The following is a 23,207-nucleotide window of genomic DNA, read 5'->3' as shown; positions in this document are numbered from 1 at the left end:
CACTGTGGTTTGTGTTCTCATTTCCCGCTAAATAAATAACTTGAGTTTAATCTTATTGACTTGAATTGAAACTTAAAGATAGAAAATATGTACAAAATCTATCAAAATATTAAACCACATGGTTGCAGAGTAATAAACCACATGTAAAATAACCGGGTATTAGGAGTATTTATATGGTCTTATAGACTGTATGTATAACTGGCACTCACTTTGCTATTAATATTTTAAAAATAAAGCGCAATATAAGGATATATTATTTCATAATGTGAGTAATACAAAATATATGTTAAAATATTCTGAATGGGTATATCTAGTTTGTAGTGTCAAAGATTGCCGCTGAAAAGTAAAGCAGTTAACCATGCTAAGTCATTCTGTGTTTGATGAATTGTATTTATTGTTATGTTGTCTTCCTTCCTTCTTAGAGTTGCTGGGTTGATGATGACGTGTTAGCACACATAACATGCAAACTGAACTCCGCGCAAGAAGTAGCCAAAGCAAGTATTGTCGAATGTGTGTAAACAAGGAACTGGTGACAAAAAGTTCTTACACAATATGATATAGTGCAAGAAATACTACTACTACTAATGGTAATAATAATTCAAAACTTCAAAAATTTATATGTGCATTGCTGAATTTAGGCATCAAAACAACAGGAACTACATAAAGATTACAAGATTAAAAAACATGAATGTGAAAACATGAAAACAAGATAGTGATTAAGTATTATTACCGAAAATAAGAAAAAGTATTCAGAAGGCATTAAAAATGTTATGCACAAGTCATTCTATAAAGGAGATCTGAGTATCCCTTTGTTTTAAACCCTGAAACTTATAACAGTATCAAATACAATTTATTTGAATTGATTTAAATGAAAAGATGCTTTGAGTGCTCCAAGAGAGTAGAAAAGCTCTCTATAAGAATCAACTATTTAAATACCAACTGTGACTAGCAATACCTGTGATACTGTATATAACCCATGGAGGGCATTAAAAATAAAAGCACCAATGTGGTCTAGCGCAGATTAGTATGTATTAGTATGCAACATAACAACAGGATCTACATAAAGATTACATTTTAACTGTAACATCCTTGTGTTTTTTATGTAATAAGTTTTTATGGTCATTGTTTTTATCTCTGGCCTGGTGATAAGGACATTGGAAAGTTATCTTTTATGCTTTTTATCCATAGAGCCCATTTTCACCTCACAGTTTCATAACTATTATTGATTTTGTGCTTGTTTTTCATGTGGAAATGTTAAATAACAGCTGATCTTTGTACAGTCCACAAGTTCCATCAGTGACACAAAATAAACACAAGAAAGTGCACGCAAATCACATTTTGTTTGTACTGTCCTATTTGAATTGGAGCACAGTTGAAGGTGGACTTTTTTTTCCTCTCTGCAGTGTGTATCAGGTTCAAACAGCAGAATGAAGATGGCCGACCGTCCCCCAGTGCAACCCAGATGTACAGGAAGCAGCAATGTGAAGCAAAACTAGAGACCCCGCTGTGTTTAGATGATGACTGGGTAAGAAGCATACAAGCACATAAATACAACTCTATTGATGAGTACTATAAAGAAAATTATTTGCTAGTTTAAACATTATAATATCAGGATGTGAAAATAATTCGAGTTTCTTGAGCTTAAATTAAAAGAAATTCACAGAAAACATGAGGGAAACCAACCTAAGTGCCCTCTTTGAGAGGAAGAGGGCACTTGGGTTTTGGTGTCCAGTACTCTTGACCACCACACGTCAGCTTTAGCCAAAGGTGACCAGTGTTACGAGTTCAAATTGGGGATGGACACAAGAGAAAAAACCACAATAACAACACTGGTCCGGTCGGGTCGAGTCAAACGATGATTTTAATGCACACTGTATGCAGACAGCCTCAGATCTCAAAATGGTGGAGCATTGCTCAAACTCTTATAGCCTCTGGTGCCTCCACCTTATCATAAAAAGCCTAAACACTCACATGCTTTCTCTCACACAGCGCCTAAGCTACAACCTTGGCTCCCTGTTTATCTGCTCCTGCTGAGATGGGGCAGAAAACTCCAGTATACTCTCTCTTCTAATCAGACAAATAAGGCAATGACTTTCTGCAAACAGTATTTTCTTATAACTCAGCAGTATAATGCATCATAAAGCAATATCATTCATCCACAATAAATCAGCAGTCTAATGTAATGCAAATCAGTTTAACAAATGCAATAGTTATCAGTTTCTTCTACTTCAGGAGAATAATGCAAACTAAAACTACATAATAATTCACAATCTTTAATTAGGGGTATAACATGGCATAAAATAATATTATAATCTAACAATTCCCCCTGATGAGGTCATTAGAATAATGACCTCACCAACACCCTTCAATTCAGTGTGGCCGGGTTCACTTCTTCTCACTCCGGAGGTCCTTTGTCCCCCTGATGGGCGAACCATATGTGAGATGACCTCTGTGTTTGCGCAGTTCAGGTGCAAGAAAAACCTTAGGAAAAACTATTACTACAACACTATCAGGTACAGATGACACTCCCCAGGTCTTCCACAGCTTTATTTGGCGCTACCTTATACCCTTCAGACGTACTCAGACTAGAACCTCTGTCCAAGGAGCTTTTAACCTTTATTTTATTGCTGCAGCCACCAGTGTCTTCCAGTCGTGTGATCCTCTGCTCTTCATTCTTCAACCTCAGGGGTTAGACAACCCTTCAGTCGTGGCACAGATCAGGGGATTATTCTGCCCCGATTGCAAACAACGATCTGTGCATCCTCGGGTCCTGTGTGTCCTCCAGAAAAGATCAGGAACGCGTCCCCCTTTTGCCCAAGAGCCTCTCGAACCTCGTTGGTCTGGTGTTCCCGGATTTCCGCCAACCCCTTCATGGTTATTGCTGTGATTATGGGATCCATCCTTTTAAGGTGACTACCCGGAGCCCAAACGCCATCACCCTTGGACCCAACTGGTGTCTCGGCAGTCACCGTATCTGTCTCTGCTGCCAAGGATCCTCGCATATCTGTAACCTCGTCTGGTGTCTGTTCCTTTCTCTGTAAGAGACAGAAAACCAAAACACCTCTCTTCCTAACCCTAATAATCTAATGTTGTTATCTACTGACCTTCTAGTGATTCAGAATTGGTTTAAAACATTCAAAATGTTTCAGGGACTTATTCTAATCATATCCTATGTGTGTGTAAGCGTGTTTGCATTTAGCCCTCTGCACTCAAGGCGTTTCCTACACTTTATCAGTCCGGACAGTCACGCCGAATGAAGCTTCTGACCTTCAAAAGGCCGAGTGCCAACTCATTATAAGCACATTTGCAAGGTGTGTCTGAAAATTATTGAAACCACTCTTTTTAACAAAAGGCAAATAAATTAACGAACCTTCTAAACGCTATCCAGTTCATTTCAATGATTGATGCTTAAACATGAAAATAATGATTTATGCTTCTCACTGATTCTCTAAAAAAGTCCGGAAACTTCTCGGGCCGCTATTAGCTTAAGCTTTACCATACCTAAGGTATTAAAGACACAAATGAAGTTATAAAAATGTTCAAATAATCCTTGTTTGATGTTAAAGCTCAACTTCCCCCCCTTTTTTGACACATTCCAATGTGTCAAATCAACGGAGCTAGAACATTAAAAGAAAAGGTTAGGCCGCTACAAGATTTCCCAGATTGTTAAATTGATCTGCGTGTAATGTTCTGACTCAGGTATTTAATATGTTAATAAATGTCATTTAATCAACTACCACTACTTAAGCTTAGCAAAAGACATAATTGAATAAAAGATCACAAAGAATAATATGATATCAGTGGTGTGTAAGCGCGTGCGGCCTTCTTTGCTCCAAGTCACTCAAATCCATAGATCAGCCAAACATCGCGCTGACTGTAGCTTTTAACCCTTATTAGCTTGAGCACAACTCTATAATGAGCAACAAACTGCAATATGTATAAAGATAATCATAGTTACACCTGCAAAGAAAGATTATATGATTATCCTAACACCTGTAAATAAAAGATCAACCTGAGGTTATAGCAATCACTGGAACGCAAATGTTAGTATAATATCAAAAACTTCAATTAGATGATGATCAATGCAATGCTTAATACTTTATTCTGATACAATAATAATGCCGATGTGAAAATAACAGTAAAACACCCCCTTTTTCCCGTTTAATTTGACACTTAAACGTTTATAGATGGCTCTTCTTAAATTTGACCTTACCCTGGTTTCTCCCTCACTGACCACAGCAGGGGAAACTCTGTTTTGAATCCAGCTCACCTGATTCATCAGTGAGCTCCACCATCACTGGCGTCTGACAGGGTGGCGCTGCATATTCTTCCTTTAATATCACTATTTTCAACCTGTTAATTAGAGTGTTTAAACCTGAAGTCGACTACGTCCACAACAAGTTAATACAGCTGTAAATGTGGCCAATCATCAATCTATTACCAATTAATAACAACAGATAGCTTTTATTTTATGTATGCTCTTAATCAACCACTCACCCAGAGGATCTTCAATCCCAGGAAATTCCTTCTCCTCTTAAATGAGTCTGTCCTCCTTCCATGGACTGGTAACTGGTCCATCCAGAGCCATCTGATCTCAAAATATACATACAACAAGCCAAACCACACCTTGGTCACACCAACCCTCTTCCGCCCTAATGATGTTCAACGCCATCTTAGTCTGGACTGCCGAAAGCGACTTTAACGCTGACTGTTACGACAATCCATTGTATAACATATCCCAGTCAGATTCTCCAATCTCTGCACAAGGGTTATAATCGTTTTTCCATTTCCATTAGTTTTATTCATTTATTTCTTCTTTTTTTTTTTATTTCAACTCTAGATCTTCAATAGTCACCGGTCCTGATGTTTGTACCAGTTGTAATCAGTTTTTACCAATTCTTTGCTAGTTTAGTCTAGTTTTTATTTTCTGAAAATCCTCAGTTTTCAGCTTAGTTTAGATTAGTGCCATTTATAGTTTTAGTTTTGTTTTGCAAAAATTAAGTGTCACCAAATCCCAGCTCCATTATATCAATCATGCTCTTATGCTTATCCTTGGGTATTAAGATTATTAGCTCTTGCTACACCAGGCGTTCCTAATTTTGGTTCAAGTGAATTGATAGACCTTTTGAAGGCGATTGTTTCACACATTTATTTAGATGTCCCAGTCCTTTTGTCCCGGGATGCATCACGCTGCCTTATCTAGGGTTAGCTGTTTCCTGAGGATGCAGGTTGAGTGGGGGAGCTCTTCAAGAGGGGGAGTGTGCTCCCCCTGATGAGCTCTTCAAGGTAAGCTAGAATAACCTTCTCGTGTGAGCTTCTCAAGTGCACTTCAAGGTTTGTGGGACTTTCGTTTTATAAATGTCCCTCATGACCCCCTGATGACCCAGTAATTCATTTTTGCGCACTGCAGTACACATTTAGTTTTTGCTTGTAGCTCTCATCCTCTACTTGCCACTCCTCTAAGTCCTGATGTTTCTTAGAGAGGACAACAGTCCCTTTAACCTTATATCACATGCGTGGGGGTATGGCCTTGCCAATTGTTTTTTTTTTTTTTTTTTTTTTTTTCCCCCACCTTTTCAAAATGGCTGGCGTCCCCACAAGCACATTTTTGGAAGAAAAAAAGGTAAGCATGATATTTACCTTTAAGATATTTTATTTAAACTCAGATTTTACTTAATTTTCAAAAATAAACATCTAGTAAATAATTTGAGGGGTTTTTAAGAATTAAGCTTATTTAGTTTCACAGAGGAAATGACTAATTTATTAATGTGTACTCTAGTGCACGTTGGGACTTGGTACTTATATTTATTTCACTTTCTTCTAGTAGACAACTCTTTGACAAGGGCAGGGAGAATTCTTAACAGAATAACTGAGCGAGATTCAAGCATAGTTTTTTCAAGGAATGAGAGTCATGTGAGCCAAATAGGAGAGGGTGAGACCCCAGTAGGAACTACACAAAGATTATCGAGATGCAGTGGCAGGTGTAATAGAGAAAAACGGAATTTTTGATTTTAAGTTAAAAATAGAATCTGGGTGAAATGCAGAAATGTTTTCCACTAAAGTAAAAATAAGAGTCGCAATTATAGATGAATCCATGGCCCCTAATTGTTTCTACAAGATCACATCGTTGCTGAAAGTTATCAGTGATCTCAATATGCGAAAAGGATTCACCGTATCTGGAGTTCAAGCTCCTCTTGACTGAGAAACCTGGGACAAACATGTGGACATGACCTGAATAATATCAGTAATGAAGAGTTCTCCCCAAAACTCAAGAAAAAGCTTGCCTGAAATGGTTAACAGTCCAAGGCATTTCAATTATAGAATGGTTGGGTGTAACAATGAAACAGCTGTGAGATGAGGAAAGTGCCAAATGTTCCTTTGTGTCTCCAAATAAAAATCAGTACTTCCTCAGATATCCTAAATCAATTGACTTTTGTGAAATAGAAAGTTCAGTGCCATCACTTATTCCTGAACCAATAGTTTACAGCTAGTGAAGTGTCAGTGACTTCTGGGTTGGTCCCTGATCTTCATCTTATGAGATTGTTATTTTAATAACACTTGATTTATTTAAAAGAAAAAAGAAAAAGAAAAAACGAAACTATTTTCTCCCTGTTTTTTTCTTTTTCTCTGGGTCTCAGGAGGACATTGTGTCTCTCTCCACCACAAGACTCTTACTATATCTAGAAAACAGTCATATTAAAATGATCCTCAATGGGACTCAGGCGCTTCCTCCCGACTTTCCTGACATGATTCTGTGCGTAGACAGAGCAGCAACACCGACGACTCAACTACCGTAGCGCCTTGACTTAGCTATTGTAGGGCACGCACACCTCAATGAAACTAAACACATTTTACAACAAATTCAATGGACTTTAGCTAATTTTGTGGACAGGCATTACAGTTTTAGTTAGTTTTTTTGTTATTTTATTTGTTATTTCCATTAAAGCAAACGTTTTTCCACTTCTAGTTTTCGTTATTTCATTTGTTTTCTTTAATAATAATAACCTTGCTCTGCACACTGGATTAAACATGCTCAACATGATCAACATTTTACTGCGTGTTGTTTCACTATCTTATTGAATCAAATACTCCCTCCTTATGTAGTTTACGACATTATGTTTATGCACTCTGTCTCTAAATGTTTGAAGAATTTTTCAAGTTCGGGGTCAAATTTTTGAGAATTTGACCATAAGTGAAAGTTGTGGCGTTATCACCCCCTTTGGGGCTTACCTTTCCCAGTTTAGATGATATTCCTCTCTATTCTTTGCAAGTACCCCTTTTTCGGTGGCGAGAAACTGTTGGTGTGGCCAAGTGGGTGCTGAAAAAACAAAAGCTCAGGACAGAACAGTCACCAGTCATGTACTTCATACAAAATTAAGATATATTGACCTTCATATTGATCCTCTGAGTGTAATGTTACATTTTAATTTAAACTTCTCAAAGCTAAACACAATATTTTACTTTATATTACTCTTGTTCTTGTGCAGCACCACCCCTATCGGTTCTCTCTTAGTTTTAAATTGCTGACTATTTCAAAAGGCACCCAAAAGGCGGGGACCAGTGTTTATCATTACATATCTCTCTTTTGAGTTTGGCAAGTTTAGCATTTCCCTATTATTCATAAACCTCAGTGCAGGATTTTTTATTTTTTATTTTATAACCATTAATTGACTTTTTACAGTGGCCTGCCATGGTTAACAATAACATGTCCAGTCATGAGTGAAAACGAACCTTTTCTTCACTTTAACATTTAGCATTCCCAACCATTTTATAATGATACATTAATCAAAATACAGCTACTAAAACACAATTTTCTTAATGCAAACATCAGTAACTCAAAATTAGCAACCAAAGGGTTAAGTCTGCAGTTTACCCTCATGTGACGCTGCAGCCTCCCCCCTTAGTCTCTGTCATTCTTCTGTTCTTACAAAAACAACCCAAAGCAAGACAAAACATCCACCCTTCTTTTACAGGCTGGGTGAATTGTTTCTGGACATCTACTAATCCTAAAGTCGGTACCATTTTTGTCTTAGTATCAAGTCAGTTAAAACTTTTAGTCGTCAGTCCATCACAGTCCAGTCACATGCATACATCCACACACATTCATACCAGATATTGCTGATAATGGAGCTCCACGCGCAAACTACTCGAAGCTCCCTCACCAGCAAGATGACGTCATCATTTTAAAGGAAACAGTTCCTTATTTTTGGACTGGATTGACTCGCTGCAATCCTTTTAGGCTCAGGACTTCTCATCCGACCAGTGTCCCATATAAGTGAATTTCTCCCCCGCCCATTATAATCATGGAGAAAAAATACTTTACGACTGTTTTCAGTAAGAATATTTCATAGCGCTTTAAAGTTCAATTTCTCAGGCCTGGATTAAGGAGCCGATTTGCTAAATCAGGAACTCACAAAATACCAAAATATCGCCACCGGTGGATCACACCTCTCAGATGTTCTTATCTCAGTGCACTGTAACAAAAGCAAAAACAAACGTAACCAATAAAGTACTCATAACATAACAAATACTGGGGCCCATTGCAAACATGTCCAAACATAAACCATCTTCCCCTCTCTTGGAGAAAGAAAACAATCCAAACCTCACTGATCAAATACACCTTGTGTCAAACAAAACCCAAAAATCAACCAAAACTTCACACACAATATTGTGTAGGCATACGATTACCGTAACTCCTTTTTTCTTTTTGCACCAACAAAACATGTTGGATTTACTTGATTTAATCGTGGACACTAGTTACACACAAACGCTTTTGCTTTGGCAGAACCTTAAACAACTAAGTTAAATCAACACAACCTTTTCATATTGTCTCCGAAATAAACTCACACCGTTCATTCATCATTTACACTCTGTGCCACTGCTCCTTGTTAAACTGTGTGAAGCACAGTAAACAATTCAGTGGAGGCCTTGAGCCATAAACAGACATCACACACAGACAATGTTTTCATAGCAAAACTGCTTTAAGCCCTGTACCCTAAATCTACACAAATGCCCTTTAGATGACATGAAATGCATTTAACCAATAAATAATCAATGGGTTCTTGTTGTTGTAACAGATTCTGTATTTGGATGTTTGTGTGCAGCATTTGTTAGTAAAGCATTCTTCATTGCATCAGCATGTGTGTGTATCACTTCTCAGTGAATTGAATCAGCATTTCAATTTGTGTGTGTGTGCATCAATTCTCACTCAATCAACGAGTGCCTATGTTCATATGTGTGTTTCTTTTCATTCTGATTCAATGCATGTAGATGAGTGTGTTTGTGTGGGTGTTTGTGTTCATCACTTTCCTGTTCTGGTGTTCTGGGTAAACCACGGCCTGAAGCATGCCCTGGGGTCCTGCCCTCCTCCATTTCAGTCTGTTTGCGTCCATTGGTGATGCTGATTAAAGTTCTGTCCATACTGGTTCTGGCCCCGATTGGGGCTATCCTTTTTCTCCAGTATCCTGCATCTTCTCCTTATTTCACTCCTCCTTAACTTGACCCTTTTGCTTCTGCAGCTCCTCCAGGGTTTTGATACGCAGCTCAATCGTCTGGATGTTCGTGCCAAGCTCCAGTCTACGCTGCTGCGCCAGCTCTTCCTCTGTCTCTCCCAGCCAAGTCAAGGTTTTTTGTTCAGGTCAGAGTTCAGCTGCAGCCAATGCTGCTCGTTCTGCTTTGTTGTTCTCTCCTTGCTGAGGTCCTGAGCCTGCAGAAGCTCCCAGTGCTCCATCACTCCTGAAGTCTGGGGGTCTGAGCTGCTGGGATCTGCCAGTCCAGACACCGTATCCTCTTCCTCCTCACCGTGTCAATACCTCCACGACACTCGCCCCTCAGTCGCAGATATCACATGTATGAGGAGTCCATTTCTATGCCTGTACAATTGCAGCTGCTGTCCATTTGTTGCAGGCAGAAACGGCTGACATCCAGAGGGTGTAAATGAGAGTCTGCAGCAGCAACTTCCCCAGTGGAAGACCTCAGTGTTTGTTCTGTTAGCTTAACAAAGGCCTCAAGGAAGTTTCTGGGATGCTCATCTGGCCCCAGCAAGCTCCGGCCTGACTTCACGTCCAGTGTCTGGGACTCCAAGCCTGATGGGTTTGATTATCAGCCAGCTCCTCCTGAGCCATGCTCAGTTTCTGCTCTGATGTCTTGAGCTCTCACTGAGGACAGAAACCTCAGTCTTTTCCGTACACATCAGATTGAAGTCCATTGATGTTTCCCTTGCTTTGCTCCACGGCCTTCTACGGCTCTGCTGTTCGGCTCTTCTCAAAGGTCAGCTCCTGGCCGAGCCCCGACACCTGTGCCTTCAGCTTATTTTCTCCTGGTGCTTTTGTCCATTCTGAGGTACCTCCTGACCTCAGTTAGTCCTCCTGTCTCTGGCACGCCATTTTTCTCTGCCCGATCATCAGTGTTGGCCCGTCACTGTCCTGCACAGTTTTAATGCAGCGTGGTTAAAGTCAGCGTTGTTTTGCTCGGCCTCACTTTTCCTCCGGGCTTAATAGGCGTCTCGTCACAGCTCTGTCAGCTGAAGCTGTCTGGAAATCTCCCCCGTGTAATGAAACGGGCCTTGGATTTAACGCTCTCCGTCCCCGCTGCATAAGATCGTTTTCCTGCAGCGATGTTGACATCTTCCAGTTGTTGTTGTGTGTCCAGCTGCTATAGCATTTGGTCAGGGTCACATCAAAGATGGTGGAGGAGAGAGCAAAGATAGTAGGGAGGGAGGGCAGGAGTCCAGGGTCAGCCTCGGCTTTCTGGGCGACAAAGCAGCCTGCAATCAAGCATAAAGAGAAAAAAGAAAGAGAAAAAACAAAACAAAACAAAACAAAATCGAACGAACCAGAATGATGTTTTATTGGCTGCGTCACTCAGAGAGGGGAGAAACACCGGGACCGAGCCCTGTGTCAACCTTCTCTCCCCCTTTTTTTGTTTTTTCTCTTATATATATAATATATCATATAATCAACTCATAACCCACCAAGCTGACAGGACAACACAGGTACATGTTAAAATTCTTAAGATCATGTTTAAAAGCACAAAAATGGACTTTTCTTTCATTCAGTAATCACTTATGTTAACCCTTCAGCAAAAAGCATGTCACAATTTGACTTTTCTAGCCACTAAATTTGTTGTATCGTCACTGGTTGGTCAGACCAGTTTTTTTAGTTTTTTTTTTTTTTTTTTTGAAGTTAAGTTGTTGTCCTGCAACCCAGAGAGTTTATTTGTTAGTACTGGATAAACTTTATCCTGTAACAACAGGTGTATGTTAAGTTTCGCTGCTTTAACCTCGCTGGAAAGTCTTCACACGTTCATGAGTGTAAGCTGTTTCTTCATTGCGTGTATGTGCATTTGTAGGCAAGCAGGTTGATTTTAACTTTTTCTCAAACTAGGCGTTACCTTAAAAGGAGCCTCTCTCTCACATTTCTCTGCTTGTGTGTGTTTTTGTTTCACCTTTTGTTGTGATGCTCCGGACGCCTTCCCAACCTCCACAAGTTTGTTGGGCCCAATGTTATATGTTAAAAAACTCCTCTTAATTTCTCCTTTAATTCTCTGCTAGCTGCTGTCTTTTCCACAGCTGCTGATTCTTGCTGAATTTGGTTTCCATAACTATAGTTTGCTTCGGCCGCTGTGCTTGTGGGGGCAGTTGGTCCAGGCCTGTAGCTTCCTGTATCAACACACTGAGAGATTTATTTAATATCATTTTCATCACAATCTTACTCTGCCGACTGAGGTGCCGGTCTTAATCATATACGATTTGTCTCTTCTATATCAAAACCCAGCCGAACATCAAACATTCAGCGTAGTCATTCAAAACCTTATTTATAATATTATAATCAGCAAAATCAGCGTTTTAATTGCAGGCATGTATCATTGTTTGCAACTCATAATTATAAAACTCAAAAAACACGCTAAACAACAATAAAAGTCCTCTGTACTCCTCACAGCTCATTTGCATGTTCACACACAGTCTAAAAATAGCTCGCAGCGCTGCAGCTGCGCTCTCGTCACACACAGGGTCACACAAAGCTCAGACCGAACTCTATTGTTTTATCTTACAAAGACGTCTTATATTTACAACCACTGACAGGCCTGACAGATTCAGCACCTAACAAATTTCGACAAATTTAAAATAACGAGTAATCAATTAACCAGTATCTGTTTCCTCCAGAACAGCCTATGGCCTGATTTCTAAAATCCCTAACTCAATTTAACTTTGTCCAAACAAGCACATGACACCGTTTAAAACGGTGAGGAGACTCGGTAACTCCTAGCTTGATTCCGGGATGCCCTGTACCCCACAGTTAAGCCAAACTGAACTAACCCTGTTCGCCGACAGGTCAAGACCGCGCGTCCACGACCAGGAGGGAGCATAACCTCCGGGCTATGTGCTTCCTAGCATCTTCCAGTGCCGTCCTATAATAATTTTCACCTAACCGATTTTTGACAAATTTTACCATGCCAATTAAACAGTATCTGTTACCTCCAGAACAGTTTCTGACCTAATTTGTAAAACTATTAACCAGTCTCTGTTTCCTCCAGAACAGTTTCTGACCTAATTTCCCTACCAAACTACCTTAACCAGTATCTGTTTCCTCCAGAACAGTTTCTGACCTAATTTCAAGTTCATTAAATATTCTTAAGCAATATTGATTCTCATCAAAATCAAAACAGACCCTCTACCAGTAATTTCAGTGAGTAGACTTTAATTTAGTCATATCCAATTTGGCACACTTTGGAAATAATTCAACAGGTAGTGCCTTACCTTTAGATAAGCCGGCTTATGCCCACTCACGTCAGACCACTGGCTTGTGCCTGTCCGTTCGACAACCTCGGACCGTCCAAACCTTTAAATTCCACCCCAATACCACAGGACGAGCCCCCAAGCTGTTACGAGTTCAAATTGGGGATGGACACAAGAGAAAAAACCACAATAACAACACTGGTCCGGTCGGGTCGAGTCAAACGATGATTTTAATGCACACACGCGTGGGAGATGGACACTGTATGCAGACAGCCTCAGATCTCAAAATGGTGGAGCATTGCTCAAACTCTTATAGCCTCTGGTGCCTCCACCTTATCATAAAAAGCCTAAACACTCACATGCTTTCTCTCACACAGCGCCTAAGCTACAACCTTGGCTCCCTGTTTATCTGCTCCTGCTGAGATGGGGCAGAAAACTCCAGTATACTCTCTCTTCTAATCAGACAAATAAGGCAATGACTTTCTGCAAACAGTATTTTCTTATAACTCAGCAGTATAATGCATCATAAAGCAATATCATTCATCCACAATAAATCAGCAGTCTAATGTAATGCAAATCAGTTTAACAAATGCAATAGTTATCAGCTTCTTCTACTTCAGGAGAATAATGCAAACTAAAACTACATAATAATTCACAATCTTTAATTAGGGGTATAACATGGCATAAAATAATATTATAATCTAACACCAGCCATACTGAAAGAGGTCACTATGTTAGAAAACCAGCAAACCAGCATTTATTGACTTGCTCAGTCTCATAAACCAATAGGCAGAAAATCACCTTACACAAGCAGCCACCTTTAGCTGAAGTGCAAAGCGCACAGATGACATCTACAAAAACTTTGAATTGAATCCAGGATTTGCTCTTGATAACTGGTAGAATTTAAACATTTTCAGTCAACTTACGTATTATTACACAATTGCTTGAAAACTTAAACTAGCACACCTAAAGTACTTTTTATCTTGCTTTTATTTGTCAGGGATCGCAATCTAAAATACATCAGTCAAAAGGTTTAAGCTGTTTAAGCAGTAACTACATCTGTTCTGATATCCTTCCCTGTTTGAGATCAGTGGGGTTATCATTACAGTTACACATCCTAGAATAAAAACAAAACACCCCCTCTTCTTCCCAAAAAAAGGATATAACCACATTAACCATTAAGCCAGTTAATTTGAGAAAAATGGCAATAATGAAATTGTTTCAATCAATTCCAGTTTGTTTTATCTGTAACCCATGCACTGACACACATCCAACAGCTGGCAAGATGTAGACTAACTTTCAAAGTTGGTAAAGAATTTGGAAAGATTTCTTTAACGTTTCAATTTTTTCTTTGTAATCTGTCTTAAAATAAATAGTTACTCGTGAACTAAGTGTTATTAGTATAATTCATGAATACTCTGGCACCACTGATAACAATTGATTGTTATGAAGGACAGTCCTACAACATGGCTTAATTAGCAGTTGTCTAATTATTTGAATTATTTCAACCCAGCACCATGCTACCACTTTAATAGCATTACTCTGAAAAATCTAAAACGCAAAGTGTAAATAAGATGGTTTTTTTTGTTGTTATGATGCATGATAACTCAGAATGACCTGTTATTATGATGCACTGCCAACCTGACCTGTTCTCTTGTCCTTCTCCAAAGTTTTCTAAATGCCCGTCTGGCTGCAGACTCCAAGGTTTGATCTCACAGATGGAAAACAAAGTGGAAAGAAAACTGCGGAAGGTGTGTAAAACAGCAGAGATGTATGAAGATGCAACAGAGAAGTCCATGACTACAATGACTCACATATACAACTTTAACCGGCGAGTCATCATCAACAGATACAGTTAAGACTCTTTGGGGATGTTTGGATTTGTGGTTGTGGATAAAATAATTAGTAAATACTTACTAAAGTAATGCCGAGTTACTAATGCAGAATTTCATCTCTAGTGTTTACGCTGAAATTCGTGGAACAAGCAGAAGAATTGGGCAGAAATTTCACAACGCTACAGAAACGATCAACCAGTCTGTCCCAACAGATAAAAAAACTGATTAGCAAACTGCAGAAACAGACAGAGGAGCTATATCGAACAGAGGTAAGACATAAACAAATACTATTGATTGGTCGACTGTGCAATTGTTTGACTATATTTACATTTATGACTTGTTGATTACCTTATTCTTCTGACACTGATTGCTGCAATGTTTTAAATTAGTGCCCTAAAACATTTTATTTTATATTTGACACGTTAAACAACTCAGTGTAGTTAGTATTTATGGAATGCCATTTCATAAATGGCGTTATTGTCCTCTATTGCAAAGAAACACATTTCAGACAAGTTATGTTCAACCTGATACATTTATATTTTTTGTAATACTTTTTCTTACTTTGTTTTTTGTTCTTTATGGTGTTTGTTGCTTGAATAACTGCTTATTCAACTTGTTTTTGTTGCCAGGTGGACATTGACATGAAGCTACGAGCCTGTCGCGGGTCTTGCCAGTCTGTGCTGCCATTTGGCATTGATCATCCCGACTATCACATCCTTCGAACTCACATGGAAGACATGGACAAGACTCTAAACAGAAGAGCCAAAGCACCTTTACCTCCTGCAGGCATCCCACATATTAAGCTCCAGCCTATAGACATAGTCCCAGAACCAGCTGAAGGATACAAGACGATCCCGACAGTCCAGAAAGAACTACTGACCCAATTTGAGGACATTGAACAGAATCAGATCATTTTGGAGGAGCTACTGGAGGAGTTAGAGGATGTAAATGATCACAATCATGTAGAAAGGTTTAATTAAGTATGGGGCTGACAGAAAACAAGGAAGCACATTGTAATCTTGTTACTTAAATAACCATTATTTTGTTTCATCTGCAAAGTTTAGCTATCGTTTCAGTTTATATTTGGATCAGTAATGTGAGTAGTTTGTGGGCTAGTCTTTTCCATATTTTTCGGTGGTATGTCATTTGAATAGATGAGATAACATGAAGAATAACTCTGATTTATGACATGCTGTTTTACAGTTCAATCCAGGGGCATTTTTGATTAAAAACAATGGGAGGGAAAAGCCTTTTGGTGAATTTAAATATAGTTAAACTACTAACGTTAATGATGCAGTCTGTGTTCTGCTGGGAAACTTTGAGTCAAGGTATTAGTGGATGTTACTGTGACATCTCCCTAAACACACCCACAGCACACTCCCACTTTTGGCAGTGGAACTGCCTTACAGCATCTGCTTTGTCAGGCAAGAGAATACACCCCACAAGCAAAAGCTAGCTTGTGTTATTACATTGAAGAGGTGGGCTGTGCTTTTTTCAGATGATGGGAGTAGACAGTATTGCTAATTCTGTGCCTTATCAATGCATCTTTTAAACCTGAGAAATTCTCCAGTTACCTCCATTCATTATCCAGACAATGCACTCCTGTTTGGTCATCTGTTATTTACCTCACAAACTCCATGATTAGGCAATAAAACTATTACTTTACCCTCGCTGTGCAGTCATTGCTTTATGCAACTTACTAAATTTTATTTGTGTAAGTGAAAATGCTGTCTGAATGGTTACAAGTTGCTATCCATTGTATCCTTATTCTGTTTTATTAAATAGTTTCTGATAACCAATTTTGTTTTATATTTATGTTTACTTGAGTTTACTGGATGACTGGATATCATCCCTGTCAATTATAATCAAAACTTTAAACTCCAAAACTTGCAAAAAATTAAATAATCAATGGTTTTACATTTAATTCATTGTCACATAAATCCTTTAATAGTTTTCTTGGTATGCAGCAAAAATGAGCAGATGATTCCAGTGGTGCCAGATTTGTCTTATTTATGTCACAGAAGTGCTCATAGTGTTTAAGCAAAAGAACATTTAAATAGCAAAGACATTTTTGTTTCTTAGGTGAAATAACCAACACAAACAATATAATATGTTCCTCAATGTGTTTATTGAGTAGTCGAGGACAGTTTGCATCAACTCATCCTTATAGTTGTCACACATAACAAAAAAGGACAGATCGCAGCATATTTACTCACAACTAATTAGGTTTTTTTCTCTTACTTTTGTTGGTAACAAGTTTATCTGACATCCCCAACATATTTTTAATACTTGCATTGCTCCTGCATTATTATAGCCTTGTTTTTTAGTTCTCGTTACAGTTTGTTGACACTTAGTGTTAGTTATTTGTAAATCTGCATGTCATATACCATTTATTTTGGCACCTTCTTTTATATGTTATGTGCATCGACACTCTTGGATTATCTGGAGGCAAAGTAAGGCCTGATCTTCATGCTAATAGCCTTGAGCGAGTACCAGCTGCCCTTCCAGTTCATCCACACCACACCATCATCTGTGCCATGCTTCGCCATCTGTCGTGTGTAGGCTCCTCCAATGTAGTACCGCCCATTGGGATTGGCTGAGTGGCAGCGATTGTACCACCAGCCACCTCCATCCTCCTTGGAGCACTGTTTGGTGGGATTACCAGGGGTCCTGATTGGTACGGACAAGAAGAGTAAAGTTAAAATGTGATATTTCTGAAAAATTCTAAATCTGAGTTATTACCATTTACATTTATTACATAACATTACATTTAGATGCTGGTAGATGTATTAACTACTGCCACATTTAGTTTATAGAGGGGTGTTAAAGCCAAAGTCAAAATCCTTTTGAACATATTTAACAGACTGAGTAAATTTGTGGGTCATCCAAAATGCTAAGATGGGCTTGATTTCTTTACATTTTAGTAACATGATAATTAGCTGTTACAGCTAGTATTCTAGTATTTATATTTTAAGTAATAATTTATTATTTACTTTTTTTAGGATACCTACCAGTTGTCGTTGTCTCTGTCGTAGGTACTGAACATCATGCCATTGTGAATGGTCATAGTACGGTTTTCACCAAAGAGCTCAAGAGATCCTTCCAGGAAACAGTTGCCAGCATTACCAGAATAACCACCAACAGCAAGCACGTAGTTGGATGTCTCTGATTGGACAGTGAACTGGTTGTACTGGGCATGGACCTGATTAAAAGCAGAAACCAGTTTTAATTTAATTCCTAACTGACATAGTCATTAGAAGGAGTAGGTGAAAACACTGTAATATTGCATTCATGTCTTCCTGAAAATTAACTATTAGACCCTAACCATTAATGCAAATTACAATTTCCTAAATTCAAAAAAACTTTTTTTGAAATTGCTTCTTTTTTTTAGATCAACTATTCAAAACTGTACACAATTTGCTTTATTATCAAATAAACAAATTTCTACATTTAAAATTCACAGGAGTCTACAATTATCAAGCTTAAACGTTTTCACTAATCCTATGATAATTTCTTGCACCTGCCAATCCCTTTAAAAACTCACCTTGGCTCCTGTCCAGTCCTCCATCTCGATGAGAACCTCAGTTGGGCCCATCTTAGTCAGCTGACTGATACGGTCATTACCCAGCCAGTATTCACCTGTAGGCATGTAAGAAGGTATATTACAGTAGCTGACCAGAAATAAGTGCAACCATTAAGAAAAGGTTACAGTACATTTTTGTCTTGTGTTTTAACTCTCTTACCAGGAGTCGCACAGTGACCCTTGCCAGAATCAAAGGCAATATTTCCAAATCCACGGCGATATTCGTCCCAGCGTCGACCAAAGTCGACACTGCCGTCAAGCCTATTCTGGATAAGAAGCCATCCTGGGAACAAATTTAAAAAGGAAATGTAAAAAAGACAAACCTTAACTGAAAACCATTAAATCACAGTAATGATCAAAGAAAAGTCTCACCTCCATTCTGGGAGGCCTGATCACAGAAAACCTTGTATGGAGGGTAAAAGGCATCAGGCTGGATCATATACATCTGGGAATCTACTCCTCCCCGACGGAAGATGTCCTCACACTCTTTACCTAAAACAAACAAAAGAAAAAGCTTTAACATCTGTGGAGCATCCAAGTCATTCAGGTCATGATAGTCTTAAGTGTTTGAGTTTACAGCAAGTAGCCTCTCTCTAGCTTTTTTTTTGTCATTTCTTACCAGAAACTACTGGTATGGGACATTTAGTCTTGCATGGTGTCTTGCACTCATCCCTCTGGGCCTGGATGGCCTTCTCCAGCTTCTGTATCTTCAGCTTGATCTTGTCCAGGACCCCCTGGAGTCATGACATGTTATAAATTAGAACAAGGCTGATTGTACTGTTTTTGTTCTCATTTTCTATCATATAAAGTCTACATGGTTCCTAAACTTGAAAGACACACTGTATCATTATAATTATACTATTATATGTATTCTACTATGTCACTTTGTATTTACCTGCAATAATCTGATATTGGAAGGAAACACAGTATCCACTATCTCTTTGATGTAGGTGTGCTGCTCCTCCACTCGGTCGGTGTACTGACTAACTACCCTACTGTTGTCTAAGAGCACAAGGAAACAGAAAAAACATGTTCAGCATTTCACATTTTCAGATATTATTTTAACGCAGGCGTTTTTAATGAAACAACTATTATAAACCAATAGTGTTTAATTGTTACCATAGAAACTTTTTTTGCTTCCTTTCTAAAAATTTTGTATTTAATTAGATGTGATTCACTGTATTTCATTGTATTTGTTTTATTTATTAACTTGTAACACTCACAGAATTACTGGCAATTAGTTATAATTAATATATTGTAATGTCAGTACAAATAAATTTAATTAGGTCATAGTTATAAATAATCTTTGGGTTTTTTTTTTTACATTTTCAGTGTTATATTGCAAATTTCTTTCGCACCGTTAGATAGTCTTTGCCTCTCCCTCAGCGAGTTGGAAATGCCATTGACGTAGTTGAAGACAGTGTTGGAGGACTGGGACAAATCATTCACCTGAGGCTTGAGTTCGTCAATGCTCTGTGTAAAACAGTTGCAAAAAATTTAAAAAAAATACAGGAGGTTGAACTTAGTCTTTTCACAAAGTAATGATTTCCCATAGTTGGTTTAAACTCATATCCAAACCAAACCTTATTCTGCTAATCATAGCAGAAAACATTTTTACTAATGTTTGCTTGGAAAGATCTCAAAGATGACGACTACCGCCCTTTAAATGATTGCATAAGTTTGATTTACCCTCTTGACATTTCTCTCTTGCTTCAGCAACGTGGTCTTTAGATCGCAGCCAGTGGGACACAAAACACCCTGATGGACAAAAGCAAAACAAGTTAAGCTAACTTATCTTGAGTCACTAAAATACATGTTCTTTGACTTTGTTCTAATTTTCTGACTTCAAAGTAGCTTATTAATGTAACTTAAAGGCAATAAAAAACTACAGTTAACATCAGCAATTAAAGGTTTCCCAAGAACACCCCAGTCACAGACCAATTGATTTTGATGGAAACTGCTAGTTTTCAGCTAGGTGAACCTGGTCACAAATAGGCATATGGTGCTTTCTTTCTGCGGTTATCCCATAGTTTGCATGGAAACAAACATTGATCAACTAATTGTGGCAGACTTTGCATTTTATTTGTACATTCATAATAAACTGAACACTAAAATTTGCACTTTTTACTTTTCATTTTACTTTTCATTGTAGTAACTAGTTGGACCAAATAGTTGCATATCCTCACTATCTGCACATCCTCTACAGAGAAAATATCAAAGTACAGTATGACAGTAAAATAATAAGGGCACCTTAATGTCTATATAGTTGTGCAATATACTGGGATATTCATATTAGAGCTATTTGTATCCATTAAACCTATTTTGTTACATTTTGTAACTATGCAATATATTGTGTTAATCAATTGTGTTTAGTTAGGAACTTTTCTTACTGTACTGGAGCAACTGTGACCACATAATTTCCTCTTGGAAAGTATTCTGGTCCTGACATCACCTAAGACCACTGGCCTGTATTTAATTGTATGTGTGTTACTATTGTCTCTTTTTTTTTTTTTTTACCATCTCCTCTGAAGCATGTGTACATCCTCCTGCCTCGGGCTGCTCAACTTTCTCCTGCATCTGTCGGCCACCAACTGGAGCAGGAGCGGGGCGCCCACGATACCTTAATGAAAAAAATAATTTAAAAAACACACACAAATATACCGGCGATTATTTGTTATTTGTATCCCCTACAGTGGCACCGCAGACCACATCATGCCACTTTGCTGTATTTCACAAAATTTTATTATTAACGAAATTTTATTGCCAATTTTATACTATAAGATTTAATTACATTTCATCTATATCATAAGGATGGCTGCATTAGATTTTGTTTCTTTTCACTGTTTTTATTTCATTTATTAAAAAAAAAAGCCTTACCTGCTACCACTGCTGACAGGAGGAGGGGCATTTCTATTTCCAGTGAAGGTCTCCCTGCCCTTTTGTAGTGGGCGGTGCCCACGAGCATCTACAGCTGTTCCATTTGATCCCGGTGTTGCCTGTGGAAGATTTTAAGAAACTGCTGTGAGTAACAAATTTCCTCTCATTTCATAAATGTTGTTTTAAAGACATATTTCAAATTAAATCATGGCAGTGAGAATACTATAAAACTATGCTGGACAACCAAAATATTAAAATTAAAGAAACAATGTATGCCATAAACATATATGATTATTTATTTGAAATTGTTACAGATCTGGGTTAATTAAATCATGTTAAAAAAAATGCTACATTTATTAGACCACATCACAAAAATGAGGAAGCACAAATAAATGGTCTGTAAAATGGTCTGTATTTTTATAGCGCTTTACTACATTCACACACTGGTGATGGCAAGCTACAGTGTAGCCACAGACACCCTGGGGCGCACTGACAGAGGTGAGGCTGCTGGACACTGGCGCCACCGGGCCCTCTGACCAAACTATTTTATAAATACATCAAAAACTTGTTTATGCCATTCTTTTTATGGCATATAGAGTGCTCTCTTTTCAGTACTGTAAGTATATAAATGTAACTTGTCACCTTGATCATAAAATAACAGTGTGCCTTATATTTTGTTTTCTAAAACAGTAAACTGGAAAACTCATGGATATCAATATTACTATCAACAATATTGTTTTCCAAAAAATATATCTTAGCATTAACAATGCAATTTTGATTAGAGATTTTACGCATACTGGTGGATTAATCATATGATAAACATAAAAATTCTGATTCTGGTAATTACCAGTACTACTACTCTTAATTTAGGGCAGAACTGGCATAAAACCTCAAAACATTCGGTGGTGGTCAGACAAATTTGGTAAGAACTGTATTTAAAAAGTAAAACTTGAAATTATTTCAAAAACATGTTTCAATTTCTCCCAAACAAATTTAGCTCCTAACGTAGATCTTATTTTTTTAAAATTATGTTTAATCTATGTTTTAGCACCGTTTGTCCATTGAGAATTAGAATTGAGAAGTTCTAATATGTGCAAAGCAAATAAAAGATAAACCCAACCAAAATAGATACATAAATAAAAATAAAACAAAACAAGCAATGCATTTTTTTTCAAGTCTAGCATTTCTCAGTAAAAATAGACCCAATCTGTGAAGAAATGTATTTCATAAAATAACATAACAGATAGACAGGTAGATATTTTGATAATAACACAGCTGAAATTTTAAACATAGATCTTTACACAGTGTACACTCTTTTAAAAACTAACTGATACACTATGAAAGTAAGTTTAATATATTTTATTGACTATGTCCTTTCATCAAAGGAATTAATCAAAAAAATGTGTGATATAAAAACGTTTCCGCTTTAGACACATACTCACCAAGTCATCATCGTCTTCGTTATCAAACTCAAGGTCCTGTGCCCAGGCGACATACACACACAGATAAACCAACAGCAGTATCTTCATGGTGTACTTTATGAAGTTAGTCTTGTCACACACTGTCCAAACTGCCTTTTCTCTCCCAGACATTTGATTTTACCACATATTTATCCTCCATCTCTGCACATGCGTAGGCGTCCTCCCCCACTTGTATTGATCTGTTCCGTAACTGTTGGGACAGTTTACCCAATCTTAGTCACTGCCACACTAGGTAAGTCTGGGGAATGTCAATGAACAAAAGGGCAAAGGGGCCGAAAGGCAGAATGCCACAAAATGTGGTAACTTGTGTTTTTAAAAAGCTGTTTCTATCTAGTGAAACTTTTTCAGAACAATGTTATGATAGCAGCAAAAGCATCATTGCTTTAAAATAACATTTGAAATTCTTAGTTTCAGGAGTGGCAGATTGGTTAGAAACGTATTGGCCTTAACTGTCCTTTAATATCAAGAACATAATATTAAAGAGGAGAAATTATATAACGTATTCTTTGCAGTGTGAAGAGTGTTTAGTGTTGGGAACTGTCCCCAGCTCTCCTTGGTTCCTGTTTACTTTTGATGTTTTCATTAGGAAAATGCAGAAAATGTACAGTGAGAACAGTTTTACGGTTTTCCCGAACAAGTTGCAGTGAGTCATGCATTGATTGGATGTTAGGATGTTGAAACAACTGATATTTGTT

General features: G+C 38.0%; 2 protein-coding genes across 4 annotated transcripts; one reads left to right on the top strand and one right to left on the bottom strand.

Moving 5' to 3' along the window:
• Positions 1-114: 114 nt before the first annotated feature.
• LOC120733328 (fibrinogen alpha chain) lies at positions 115-15,565 on the top strand. Of its 3 annotated transcripts, none has more exons than XM_040031427.1 (5): positions 115-494; positions 1,404-1,525; positions 14,407-14,590; positions 14,695-14,840; positions 15,201-15,565. In XM_040031427.1, the coding sequence occupies exons 1-5, from the start codon at positions 461-463 to the stop codon at positions 15,549-15,551; spliced, it is 837 nt and encodes a 278-aa protein (XP_039887361.1). In that variant the 5' UTR covers positions 115-460; the 3' UTR covers positions 15,552-15,565. The 3 variants fall into 3 exon arrangements, with proteins under 3 accessions (XP_039887361.1, XP_039887362.1, XP_039887364.1); XM_040031428.1 differs by having other exon boundaries at positions 115-510; XM_040031430.1 differs by having other exon boundaries at positions 115-587.
• Positions 15,566-16,680: 1,115 nt separating this feature from the next.
• On the bottom strand, positions 16,681-22,620 carry fgb (fibrinogen beta chain). Its single transcript, XM_040031422.1, has 12 exons — positions 22,474-22,620; positions 21,032-21,150; positions 20,672-20,774; positions 19,844-19,912; positions 19,513-19,627; positions 19,050-19,156; positions 18,774-18,888; positions 18,527-18,646; positions 18,315-18,437; positions 18,116-18,210; positions 17,583-17,773; positions 16,681-17,241 (listed from the first exon to the last, which is right to left on the bottom strand). The coding sequence occupies exons 1-12, from the start codon at positions 22,558-22,560 to the stop codon at positions 17,010-17,012; spliced, it is 1,476 nt and encodes a 491-aa protein (XP_039887356.1). The 5' UTR covers positions 22,561-22,620; the 3' UTR covers positions 16,681-17,009.
• Between the last annotated feature and the right edge of the window lie 587 nt (positions 22,621-23,207).

This window comes from Simochromis diagramma, unplaced genomic scaffold, assembly GCF_900408965.1.
Source record: "Simochromis diagramma unplaced genomic scaffold, fSimDia1.1 OVJJ01000229.1, whole genome shotgun sequence".
Lineage (NCBI taxonomy): Eukaryota > Metazoa > Chordata > Actinopteri > Cichliformes > Cichlidae > Simochromis > Simochromis diagramma.
The sequence above is the reverse complement of the archived record's forward strand: the minus strand, read 5'-3'. Positions and strand labels throughout refer to the sequence as shown.

Coding starts and splice junctions, on each gene's coding strand:
- LOC120733328 (XM_040031427.1), top strand. CDS start 461: ATGCAAACTGAACTCCGCGCAAGAAGTAGCCAAA. Junction 495..1,403: donor CCGCGCAAGAAGTAGCCAAA/GCAAGTATTGTC, acceptor TCCTCTCTGCAG/TGTGTATCAGGTTCAAACAG. Junction 14,591..14,694: donor AGTCATCATCAACAGATACA/GTTAAGACTCTT, acceptor TTTCATCTCTAG/TGTTTACGCTGAAATTCGTG.
- fgb (XM_040031422.1), bottom strand. CDS start 22,560: ATGAAGATACTGCTGTTGGTTTATCTGTGTGTGTATGTCGCCTGGGCA. Junction 19,628..19,843: donor AAGAGAGAAATGTCAAGAGG/GTAAATCAAACT, acceptor TGTTTTACACAG/AGCATTGACGAACTCAAGCC. Junction 18,438..18,526: donor TCAGGCCTCCCAGAATGGAG/GTGAGACTTTTC, acceptor ATTTGTTCCCAG/GATGGCTTCTTATCCAGAAT.